This window comes from Carassius carassius, chromosome 10 (genome assembly GCF_963082965.1).
Source record: "Carassius carassius chromosome 10, fCarCar2.1, whole genome shotgun sequence".
NCBI lineage: Eukaryota > Metazoa > Chordata > Actinopteri > Cypriniformes > Cyprinidae > Carassius > Carassius carassius.
Genome location: NC_081764.1, coordinates 16,069,589 through 16,082,319, shown reverse-complemented (window position 1 = coordinate 16,082,319; position 12,731 = coordinate 16,069,589). Strand labels below are relative to the sequence as shown.

General features: G+C 38.2%; 2 protein-coding genes across 2 annotated transcripts in view; one reads left to right on the top strand and one right to left on the bottom strand.

The window, feature by feature from the left end:
• Nucleotides 1-246: 246 nt before the first annotated feature.
• Nucleotides 247-8,876, top strand: LOC132151876 (sodium/potassium-transporting ATPase subunit beta-233-like). The gene is made up of 6 exons (XM_059560361.1): nucleotides 247-455; nucleotides 3,694-3,822; nucleotides 5,395-5,550; nucleotides 5,863-6,047; nucleotides 6,201-6,284; nucleotides 7,527-8,876. The coding sequence occupies exons 1-6, from the start codon at nucleotides 368-370 to the stop codon at nucleotides 7,779-7,781; spliced, it is 897 nt and encodes a 298-aa protein (XP_059416344.1). The 5' UTR covers nucleotides 247-367; the 3' UTR covers nucleotides 7,782-8,876.
• Nucleotides 8,877-8,878: 2 nt separating this feature from the next.
• nme7 (NME/NM23 family member 7) overlaps nucleotides 8,879-12,731 on the bottom strand; it is a 33,168-nt gene continuing 29,315 nt past the window's right edge. The window contains exons 11-12 of the mRNA XM_059560358.1: nucleotides 9,894-10,001; nucleotides 8,879-8,969 (exon numbers count right to left, since the gene is read on the bottom strand). Coding sequence (XP_059416341.1) covers nucleotides 8,937-8,969; nucleotides 9,894-10,001 — 141 coding nt within the window. The 3' untranslated portion in view covers nucleotides 8,879-8,936. The remainder of the gene's footprint in view (nucleotides 8,970-9,893; nucleotides 10,002-12,731) is intronic.

Sequence of the window (12,731 nt, the reverse complement as noted above, 5' to 3'; positions counted from 1 at the left end):
TATTAAGACAGAAGATAATCTGAGGTGAATTTTGAGGTGAAGAACACAGTTAAGAGTTTGAAAGAAACAGCACACTGAGTGCTCATGAGAGGATTCCGCCCACCGTTTACGAGTTACAGTCTATGGCTGTTACGCAAAAGAAAAGTCGGGCTGTGATTGGTCCGAATCTGCCCTCCTTCTTTTGAAGGTAACTTATTAAAAGAGCCGATGGGTGGAGTCAAGCCTCGAGTATATATGGACGGAGTACAAGCAAAGGTACCGGGTACGAGATCGTTCTTTTTTTTTATAACATTAGGAAAGGGACAACATCGCTGTGAAGCACATAAGGCCTGCTCAAACACAACCAAAAGGGAACTAAATATCGAAGATGTCTGCAAATAAAGATGGTGGATGGAAGTCCTTTATCTGGAATTCTGACAAGAGCGAGTTTTTAGGACGCACAGGCAGCAGTTGGTGTAAGTGTCTCAAGATTGTTTCACCAGCGCCTCTTCTCTTGGATTGAACTAGTTCTTCTCCTTTGTTAGATGTTGATATTAAAACGTCTCAACGTTAAAAACAAGGGAAGCGGATTCAGCTTGTTTCCTGACTTTGGAAAAAGCTCAACACCTGTTTGATCAGACCGAGTCGTGACTTTCGTTTTCTAAAGGGTAAAAACGCCTCGTGCTGGCGGCTTGATATAATAATCAGATTATCATATTAAGAGATTCTCGTTAAACAATAAAGCAAACGGATAAACCGTGTTCTGATGCATAGAGTGGCCGATAGAAACAAGTTACAGTCATGTAATGTAACCGATGAACTGATCTGCGTCTAATACGCAGACAGCCACAAGGTGGTGAAAATGGCAACTGAATGGAGAAAAAGATGAAAACCGTGCTTTACACAGTGTTTTTATATATGATGGATTGTGTAATTTAAAGTTTAGTTATGTGCTTGGAGGGGGAGGGGGGGGGGAGGTCATTCTGAAGGTCGTGATACGGATGTTATTTTTGTTTAGGAAAGAGATTGTCACTCAGCGACATCTGAAATGGTCAGGAACCAACTTACAGCTGTAACTTAGCTGAAGAACAGTTAACGTTAGATATTTTCCTGCTGCTTAAATTAAAAACGTGGGTTTAATAGCGTCTTTGTAGAAATCAGAATGGTTTAAGTCATAACATCCAGCGATCAGATCATTTTACTTCTGTCAGCCACAGAATTGAGATTGTAAAATGTAAAATTATCGTGACATGGGTAACGTTAGAAACAACGATTTTACAGTGAAGAGTCAAATAACATAAAATAACATAAAAGCTGTAAGTGTCAGTCAGATGTCAGGAACATGTTTATGCAGGTGAGGAAACGAAATGAGTATTGTCGGTCCTCAAGGTGACTCAAAGTTAATTTGGCCAGTTCAGTTTATGGCCTACAGTTAGTGATAATAGTAATAATTGGTTAGTACTGATTCCTCGTCCTGCTTGCTTTCTAAATGGATTTCACACGTGTTTTTTAGGCGTTTGCGGGAAACCATCTGTAGCTGGTAGTTTTTATTTTATTTGTTTCTTTTGATCAGTTTTTAACGTGTGTTTATCGTTGCCCTCCTGATGCAAGATCGACTTGTTTACTTTTACTTCTTGTAAATGCCGGTTGTTTAAAAGTTACATTATCCACTAACCCTTGCGTTGTAATAAAATACTTCCATATTAATCAAGTCTCGATAAATTGTTAAACACGTAACTTAGTGAGGCAGTGAGACGGAGGGAAATCTTTGGGTCCAGTCTGACACATGTGGAGGATCATGAGGGAGCCAGTCACATGTAGCTTAGCCAGCTAGGCGCTCTTTCCCCGGCTTGATGTTTCACTTAAAACCAACAGAAATGTCTTTGTATTCTTAAAACCACAGACTTAAAATGTATTTAATTAGTATTTATAGTTTGTGTGGTTTGAAGAATTTGGCAAACGCTATCGAAACAACCGTACGAATTGAGAAAACAAGTGGAGGCTAGTGATATAGGAAGCATTTTTTTATTTTTGAATTTGTTGTATCGTCTCTATTACATGTAATTGTTTATTGGAAAGTTTAATGTTAAGGTTCAGCCCGCAAATAATCTGAATGAAAACTGCATGACGCAAGAATATGTATTGTTTTGCATCATTTACTCCTTTTGGTGAACCAATGAGACGACTGAGGCGAGAGACTGAAGGGCATAGTTAATAGCCGTTGTACTGTAAAGTTTACTTTTCTTACTTTAATACGGTTTTAAAACATAGGATTTTAAAACGGATATCTTATTTAAGCCCTCAGGGCCAAGCTTCTTTCTCTGCCCACACTGAGACCACAAAATGTGAAACTATTGTTTGTGGGACTGTATTCAAACTTGAATGTGCTTCCTGTAGATGTAAGAGGCGGCAAAAGTTTCTTGCCAGAGCAGAGGAAAGGAAGTATAACTCTGTCATCCACACACGCACAACCTGACCCTTGTGTTTGGCGGGGTCTAGGTAGAAGTGGGTGTTGGGGGCTGTTTTCAGTGACTGCTACATGCTGGCACAGTGACTGACAGACAGGAATGTTATTTTGCGGGTCACATTCTGTTACTGCATCACACAGGGACATGTGAGCTGTGGGAGCTAGAGTTATGAGTAATGCTCGAGTTTGACTGAAGCTGTTGTCGCTGTTTATTCAGTCTGGAAATTTTGGGGTTTCACAATTACTAGCAACATTTCATGAAATAACTGGGCTCAAACTGTAAAAAAAAAAAAAACAAACAAACTTATATATATTAGTTTTTTTTTTTTTTTTTACAGTTTGAGCCCAGTTATTTCATGAAATGTTGCTAGTAATTGTGAATATATTTATATTTACATAAAACACTTAATTTAATTTTAATTGTGTATGTGTGTGTATATAAATCTAAATGATCACACTAAATTAAAGACTCAATCAGTGCATATAAGATAAATGATCTGAATTTCTATTTTTGTAAATTGTGCATTAATTATAATTATATCATATTATAAATATAATTTTAATATTGATTTACGTAAGTCAGAAGAGTAACTCTGGAAGACTGCTGACTAGGGCTTTGTTACTTTATATTCTTAGCAGTTTAGATACTTTTTAGTCTGTGGTGCTCTGTCACTTTATGGTCATGATGTACTGAACTGATGTAGCAAGTTCTTTTTTTGTTGCAAATGTAAATCAAAGTGAAATGGATTATCGGAAAACCATAAAAAGTGCAGGGAATCGGTTCTATCCACTGACCGGATGGAAGCAGGTTTGAATGCAAGATTGAGGTCGATTGTAAAACAGAGTTTAACTGCCCTAAATGGTCAAAGAAGTTTGGCATTTTACTGGAACATGATGACATTTTGATTAAAATTACTAGGTATGAAAATCAAACAATCATGGATGAACAGTTCATAAGATCTATAAAATGCATTTAGAAGATGGGGTGAATATTATTATATATTTTTTTTTATATGCCAACTTGCAAAATGGGTAATTTCTACATGGTTGTATTTGTCATTTGGCATACTGTACACACTTAAACTACATACTTAAATGCTCTTCAAAACAACACTGAAAGTGGATGCATTTAAACACTGGACCATGTTTCCATTTGGTTTGATTGTGGAAACCCAATGCTATTTCCTTCTTGTATGTGCTGCTCTTGATTTCATGCTTTTATATATATATATTTTTTTTTTTTGCAGTCAAAATCTTCCTCTTTTATGTGGTCTTCTATGGCTGCTTGGCTGGAATTTTCATTGGCACCATTCAGGCCATGCTCATGACTCTCAGCAACTTCAAGCCCACATACCAGGACCGGGTTGCACCACCAGGTAATGAACCAAATACATGCCCAAAAGTGTTCAGAGGTTGGGTACTATTTGTACATAAACGCTGCGAGAATGAATCACCAAACCAAAGAGATACAGAATGAACTGTATGTACTTGACTGCTTAAAGTTGTTTTGACTGGCAGGATATTTGTGTGTTGTGATTGGAGTGTTGTGAGAATGATGTTGTGTAGTTGATTTTGATTAACATGGAAGCCATCTCGTGCACAATATGAAAGTTATTTTTCATGTCTCTAGCTGTGCATTACAGTTATGTTGTAAACCTCAGTAGAGTAATTTTAATGGAAAGAACAAACCGTTTTGGGGACATTCTCGTTTACACGCGCTCGAACGGTTCTGTAATGCTGGAAGTTAATTTTGTTTCTGCAAACCCTGTGACATTTCGGCAGCTCTAAAGGTCTTTCTGACCTCAACGAGGGTGGAGGTGGTAGGATATTGTGAGGGAGAAGGAGAAAGCGAGACACACAGAAAGCCATTTTGACCTTCACTTCCTGGCTAACCTGACGAGGTTTCCCGTTTGGGTTCTTACAGCATAGTTGTTCCGCATTTACACTTCGCATGACTTTGATCTGGTATGTCTTGTAGTATTTCAGTCAAGGTTGGTGGTATCAGCACTCAAACATACCTTTCAGTAGTTTACAACAGGGTCAGGGTTTATCACTGAGCTCGTTTTGTACAAGAATATTTTCCAAATAAACTTCAGCTAAAAATGGGTAAAAAAAACTCTGGAGAGCATTGTACACTGCACTTTCCATAATCGGTGTTAGGTTGCCTGTTACTCCACAGCCAGCCATTCGCCACACCAGTCATGCCAGTGAATTTTTGCATTGTGCAAACTCCCGCCTTGGCATTACATTTCTCTGTCTTCGTTAAAGCCCTGAACATAATCACCTGTGCCAAGAATAACCGTTTCCCCTTTAAGAGAGGCGGCCCTTAAAGTCTAAAAAGAAACAACAGGAGGAGGAATGATGTGGAGATGACCAAAGAAGCAAAGAAGGCCGGACGTAGAAAAGACATGCTGCCTGTATTCAAGTCCCGCCTCCCGCTCCGGGGCTAAAAGTTTCCATTGTGTGACAGAAGCACGTGAGGTTGTGGAGAGGAGGAGGAGGAGGAGGAGGGAAGGCTGGGGGGAGACTCTCACAGGCTCTAACCGCAGTCTTTAAAGTGTATTAAACAATGAACTAAACAAACTTCCAATGTGCAATAAGTTCGAAGCTCCTCTTTTGTACCAGCTGCAGCACATGCAAGGAAGGTCATTATCAGCTTGTTGAAACAAAAATGGGCATTAAGTACAATATCAGGTTTCCGTTTGCTTGTTCTCTTCTGCTGGCTCTGCTCACGCCACGCCCCGCTTTGGTCGTACGTTCGAGCTGGTGGAAAATTACTGCCAAGCTGGGAATCTGAATAGCAAACTTCCATGACAACGAATGGACCAGGCTTTCTCAGCTCTTGTAGCTGGAGGGAAAATCACTCTTCTAAATGTTAATTTTTATGGTTGACACCAGTTGTTTGGCCACATTTAACCTGCTTTACACATTTTCTGCTTACCTTACAGGCTTGTCACACTCCCCACGGCCGGACAAAGCGGAGATCAGCTTCTCCATGAGCGATAATACGACTTACAGTGCATATGTGAAAAATATGAAGGATTTTCTGACAGCATACAATAAAGACAAGCAGGACGATGAAACCAAATTTGAAGACTGCGGAGGTACAAGTTCTAAGGTTATCTTTTAAGCCATATGCGTGTCAATAAACGCAAGCTTTTAGCTGTATTATGAAGTAGGTCAGCCAAAAAGGGTACAGTTCAGGAAGTGATCTCCTACATCACTCCCCAGCTCGGTGTCATATGATCTTCATTCACAAGTCAACAGCTCATGTTTTAGCCACTGCTTCGGTTTAGGACAATTGGGGCTTTATTTGACCCATTTTGCTGTCCTGCATGCCCGTGCACTGTTGTAGTAATGACAAGCAAATACAGTTGTATTAGTCAGTAATGAAGTTTAATGTGTTTCATGTTCAGACACACCCCAAGACTATAAGTATCGTGGAGAACTGAATGACAATGACGGTGTGAGGAAGGCCTGCCGCTTTGATAGAGAGTGGCTGAAGGATTGCTCAGGACTGAAAGACGACACATTCGGCTTCAAAGAAGGCAAACCCTGCTTCATCATTAAACTCAATAGGATTGTGAATTTCAGGCCACGGGTGAGTTTTGTTATTCAGGATCATGCCATCAATATTAACCTTCTTATTGCCATTGTCTATACTTCAGGTTCTTGCAAACAATTTTTTTAGCCTGGGGCAACACTTCCCTTTAATATTGGGATTGTGTCATACTGCCGTTCTCTCTCTCCTTAGCCTCCAGCGTCCAATGACAGTATCCCTGAGCCAATCCACCCTAACTTTCATGGCAACATGATTCCAATCCACTGCACAAACAGGGTAAGAAGTGCTTACAAAGCATCTCGGTAAAATGGCATTCTTGTGTAGAGAGATTGGTTAGCTTTTTATTTATTTTTTTACATTACCATAATTCTACTTTTGTGTATTAAATAAAAAAATATATATTTTTAATAAAACTTAACAAATATAATTAATAGCAAATATCAAAATAATATCCTTTGTTCATACAGTATATTTAACATTTAGACAATATTTAGACAAAACGGCATCAAATATCAGCTATAGTACAACTGTAGATTCAGATTTATGCATGTGGCTCATGATTTAATATTGCATTCAGGGGACAGATTTACATTTTATCAGTTCTCGCTTTTTCTGGGAATCAAACAATCTGTCGGCTGTCATGCTCTACTGTTTGAGCTACAGGAATGTTAATTTTGGTTTATTTTTATTATTGTTGTTGTAGGAGTAATTATAAGAACGGACTGCACTGTAAAAAAAAAATCTGTAAAATTTACATTTAAAAAAGGCAGCTGTATTTTGCAGAATTTTACTGTTTAAAAATAAAAATTGGTAGCAACATTTTAGGTTAAATACTGTAATTTCAGTTACTTGTATAATGTTAATTTACCAACCTATTGAAGTACTGAAATCAGTTTTGCACCGTTGTAATACAGTGATCATCACCAAATTCAGGTGGTGATGAGTCATGATGAACCAAAGCCCATCATAAGCAGTTTTTAGTTTTATATATATATATGTATGTGTGTATGTATATAAAGGTGCAGAGTATCATTCGCATTAAAAACACAATCATGGTAACACGCATGAAACCGAAATAATGCAATAAACATTCACGTAACAACATTAGGTGTAACGTACAACCATAATATACAAAATTAAGAAAAAAGTGAAAAAAATTGGTAATTTAAAAAAAAAAACATCAAATTTGAAATGTAACGCAGGGAATTCTGGCAATGTCATATGGTCTTTTTCACTTCCAAAAACAGTATATTACCATAAAACGTACATGTAAGGTCCAATAAAGTTTCCACCATAGGGGAATTTACTGTTAACCATTTAACAGGTTTTTACTGTAGCATTTTTAGTCTTTTACTTTGTATTTTTTATAATCTTGTAGGATTTGAATATCAGTGCATCTCTAGTCTTTTTTTCCAGTCAAGTCTAAGCAAAGAAATCTACACATTGATGTGACATTCAGTACTCCATGTGCCGTAGTGCTCTGAAGAATGATATAATACTAATTCTGTTTGTTAACAGAGAGAAGAGGATGCACAACATCTTGGACCGGTCCAATACTTCGGGCTGGGGGCTGGTTTTCCCCTCCAGTATTATCCTTACTATGGCAAGCTGCTACATGAACATTACCTCCAGCCTCTGGTGGCCGTCAAATTCAACATCACTGTGGGTTTCGAAATGCGCATAGAGTGTAAAGTATTCGGACAGAACATCGATTACAACGAGAAGGACCGTTATCAGGGACGTTTTGATGTCAAAATCACAGTCAAGTCATGACCTTAGCTATAAAAATGGCACTTTTTTTTTTTTTCTCTCTCTGCCAATTTTAAAACACGGTAATTTTAGATGAATAAAGAGGAGTACAATTTCAGTTGGAAAAACAACTAGTTTTGAACAAAGTTTCATAATATACGGGACCTACACTTAATCTGTACGCTTTACACTAGCTTTCTCTGCATGTCTAGGGTTAGAATGTAAATTACAGGAAGAGTAGCGAAGTATTTATTCTACTGTAAATGAGAATATTCCGTGAGCCATGGGACATTCATTTATTACTGTAAATTATAATTCCACTACTGATGTAGCGAGCAGTGTTTCTGTCCCCTGAATATTTCTGCCTAGTGTGGTCTCTCTATATTTTATGGAGTGTGCAGTAGTCGCATACAATGGTCCTTTCCAAGCCATGTTGTAATTTCTGTTGTCTCATGTGAGAAAGCCTTCGTGGTCCAAGGTGTGTGTGTGTGTGTGTGCGAGAGAGAGCTTGAATGTGAATGTGCATATTTGTCTACTTAAAAACTGAAAAACTGGCATGGTACGCTCTGAACTCCCCTGGTCTGTGTGTGTAAGTGCCTGCACTCCGTTCATTCTTTTTTTTTTTTTTTTTTTTTTTTTTTTTTAATTATTACTATTGGATCATCTTGCAATTTGGGGCTATTGACAATTCTGTGTATGGCTTATTCTATTCCTTGACTATTAAGTGTAGAACTGTGCGTCTCGTCTGGAGGACTGAAGTGGTCACCAGGGCAATTCAGTGCTTTTATTTTTTTTGTTCCGGACACATCACATGATGTGGTGTTACTTTATTAAGAATGTTTTAGCCATTTTCATGGTGAGTTTTATATTTATGCAGTTGTACAATATTTTTTTTTCTCAGCAGGAGAAAGTGTAACGTATAAATCCAAAAACCACAAGTCACTGGTCAAAGGTGCAAAGCAGTACCCCATGTTATAAGACATTTTGTTTTGTTTTTTTAAAATTATTAAAAGTCATTGTTGGACATCAGAACACTTGTCAAGAGTTGTTGCATTTGCTCTTGTAATGTTATTTAAATCTGGGTAAGTCCTAAGAATAAATAAATGGACAGACAACTGAGGTATTGGTGAAGTGGTCTTTATTTAAATAACTGCTGGATGGTCGTCTCTCAAGGGTGCTTCACCCATCTAAAATCTTGAAGAAATATTGGACCTGCAAAACCGAAATGCCAACAATTAATTCCAAGTTTCCATAATGTCTTTTCAAAGGTTGGGTCCCAAATGACACGCTATGTACGGTCTTGTCATCTAACATGGGAGTTTGATAATCCTGTAAACCTACAATAGCTGAAACACACCGAACAACAGATTCAGAATCTGGATGGATGCTAGTTTTCAAAAGTCAGTGCTATCTTACAGATTGAGAAGTTGGAGCTCACCGTTTTTACAGAAAATCCTAGTGTATAATAGACATTTAATCTTCAGTGGATATAAAACGTTTAATATTTTGAATTTTTTGTTTTCATTCTCGCATGATTTATACTCCAAATGACCTTTTTTTTTTTTTTAAAACGTCTTTTACTAAAAAACAAAAACGGTTTTAATTTGAGATGCTATTTTAGCACTTCATCAGGCCTCAGCATCAGCTCACCAGCTTGTTTTCCTTTCAAACAATTGACTTTCCCTGAATTGTGCCTGTTACGGTAGCTGGCGTCTGTGCTGAGCCTCTGTGAGGCCTGAGCTCTAGGAATGTCATGGCTGAGTCGGTCAGCAGGCAAATGATTAACAAGGGACCATTTGTGCTAGGAAGCTGGACAGATCAGGAGTTGTGCACAACAATGACGTCCACCGGGCAAAACCCACTGCATGGCATAACAATGCCTTTTTTTTTTTCTTCTACCAAACCCGCCTGCTTCCCTTCTGTTGAGACAAGCCGGGCTCTAGGACTGCCTCAGCCCACACTGGACAGTCATGAGACCTGGATGCCATTTTGTTCTGGGCTTCATAAGCAATTGTGGGATCCAGAAATATTTTTGACTGTGAACGCACTTCCTCAATGTGAGCAAAATGAGACTGAATACAAAACGTGACTGTGTAGCGCTTGCATAACATTTGATTGAGATTAACAAGAGCTCACCTCCAGAATCCCGTCTTCTGGTAGATCCGTGCAGTGAACGGCATTCTGCACTTTGTTTTTGCCATAAAGCGCTCGCAAAGTGGTGGGCCGAAGGTGTCGTGCAATTTCCTGTAAGGGAAACAGAACACATTACATGCCGACAGTTCTGTGATGGGTTACAGCAAGAACAATGGAGCATATGCTTTGAACAAGGTTTCCTTGGTAGAGCAATTGGATAAAAGCACAGGTGACGATGCATGTGGTGTGATGGATACTCACAAAACAAACTCAATCCAGTGTTACTCACACATGCTTGTTCACATTACAGCAAACATCACTGTCCTCCTTCTTTCGTCTTAGCGCACACACACACCAGAAAACTTTCAATTTAAACTCAAACATAAAGGGAAAATTCACCCAAAAAATGAAAATGCATTCATTTCAATCATTCACTGACCCTCAAGTTGTTCCAAACCTGTATTAGTTTCTCTCTTCCTTTGAGTACACAAGTTGCTGTTTTTACAGAATGTTGCTAACCGAACAGTTGATGTTAGCCATTGTGGAAAAAAACAACAAAAAAAAACTATGGAAGTCAATGGCTACCGTTGACTGTTTGGTTCTTGAAAACATCTTTTGTGTTCAAATGGAAAAAAGAAACTCCATACGAGTTAAGAAAGACTGTGGGTGAGAAGGAAAGGGTGAGAGAATGCTAACAATTTTTAAAGTTTTTTGGGTAAAAATTCACATTGACAAGATGGGTTGTTAATAAAACTTGGCTATCTATGCAAAATGAATAAATAAATAGGTGCTAAACAGAAGACAGTGAGAAATGGCTGGGGTTTTATTTAATGCAGTTTTGACCTTGGTGCCGCCTCTCTGTTGACCCTACTGTCTGTGGGCAGGAAATGGGAATAGAAAAATGTGGAAATTCAATCTGTAGTTTTTACAAAAGCTTAAAAATCTGTCATTTTGTATCATCCAGTGGACTTTTTCAGAAAAATAAACCAGGATATCAGAGTGCAGGTAACGTGGAGAGAAAGAGTCCAAATTGTTTACTTACATATACTACCAACACTGCAACTATAATTAACCTTCATTTAAACAGGCAAGTCACTTGAGAAAACAAATTTTTACAATGAACAAACTTGTTTTCAAAGAGTGAGCCACAGTATCAAAATAATGATCAGTTTATCGGTGTTGAACAGAATTGAAATATCAGTGCATCCCAAATGAAAACAGTTTTAAGTTAATTCAGAATCGTGACTATTTGAGTGAAACCCAACCTGCGGTGTTATTTTCTCTGCTCAAGCTCATCTCAACCTGAAATTAACACCAGGCTGGCAAAGAACAGGCTGCTCAGCATTCTGGGCATACTGTCATCTAGCAGAAAAACTGCAAAACAGTAGCAGAGGAATACAAGATATATCAAAGTCTCACATTTAGAACTTCAGACACAAGCAACAAAATGGACCTGATGTAGTTGAGTGTAATGGTATAAGCGATCATCTTTACAAAGGTGCACAAATGTTCTTCCTCTGCCATTACAACTTTACAGAAGTTCAAGGGGTCTTGGCTGAGTTTACATTTGACTGCCCTTTCAGCAGAATGTTGGACTAAAACCAGGTCTTGTCTTTAATTCATGCTCACATGTGCTTCTCATTCAGAGCTCAGCTAGCTAAGGCTAAAATGGAACATGATGAAATGAAATGTTCCCGAGGACACAAACCCCGGCGGCTCTGCTAATCTCTACCAGTAGGAAATTTAACTCCCATTCGTTGCCCATGAGGGATGGGTTATCTACATGTAAATAAACTGGGTTTCCTTAGCTTCTCCCATTTGGATCTCTGGATTTCCATTCCAGTGGCCTGGAACTTGCTGAGGACCACACAGTTCAAACAAAGAGGGAGCATAAAGCGACCACACATTATCATGAGAGAAAGTCTGAGGCAAAATTAGTGTTTTGCTTTCAATAAAGAGCACTGTCTGTAACATATGATTTCCTTTCTTAAGCTTTGCCGTATTTAGAGAGTAATTATCCTCATCTTATAGATTTAGAAAAGGAACACAAAAACAATGAAATGTTTCCTTTCTTAAGTTTTATCTAGATACAATGTTTTCTTTTGATTACCTTCAAACAAGACAGAGAATCTGATGTCATGGATACAAGTATAAAGACATTAGCAAGCTTCGTCCTCCTTTGATCAAACAGATGACTAACACACATCTCTGAGGATTGCTTTATTTTTTAATTATGAACAGTTTGTGTAGGCAATACTGGCAGAAATCTAAACGTCAGCAAAAGAGAAAAACATTAAAAATGCAAATGCAACAGGGTGCTGGTACAGCAATAAGAAAAAAAAAGTAGTTTATCATCTAGTACAATGGTAAACATCAAATTAACATGGTATTACCATCTGATTTACCATAATACTGGCACCATACTTTCTGAAAGTTCAAAAATAGCTAAAAGATTGTTTTAGTCCGACTGGAATTGAACTCTTAGAATACATGCAAACATGCATACATTTGCAGGCAGTAAGATTCATTTTCAGTGCTAAGACAATTCCTGGCAAAGCTGACTCACTATAATAGCATTAGTTATCCGTAAGTGAGCTGAAGACACTGAGCTTAATGTCACTGTAACGAGTCCTGCAAAGCCCAAACACTGATGCTCACACACAAACTACAGGCTACGGTTCAACACAAACAAGCTAAGGGAGTTCATTTCACCTCTCACTGCCTCGTTTGCACATGCAATTCTTTTAGGAATAGTGTTTAAATCAACATGTTTGTATGACTGAGATATCTATGTTGGTGATATCCATTTCTGACGGCTGCAGTCTGACCTCAACATCATAG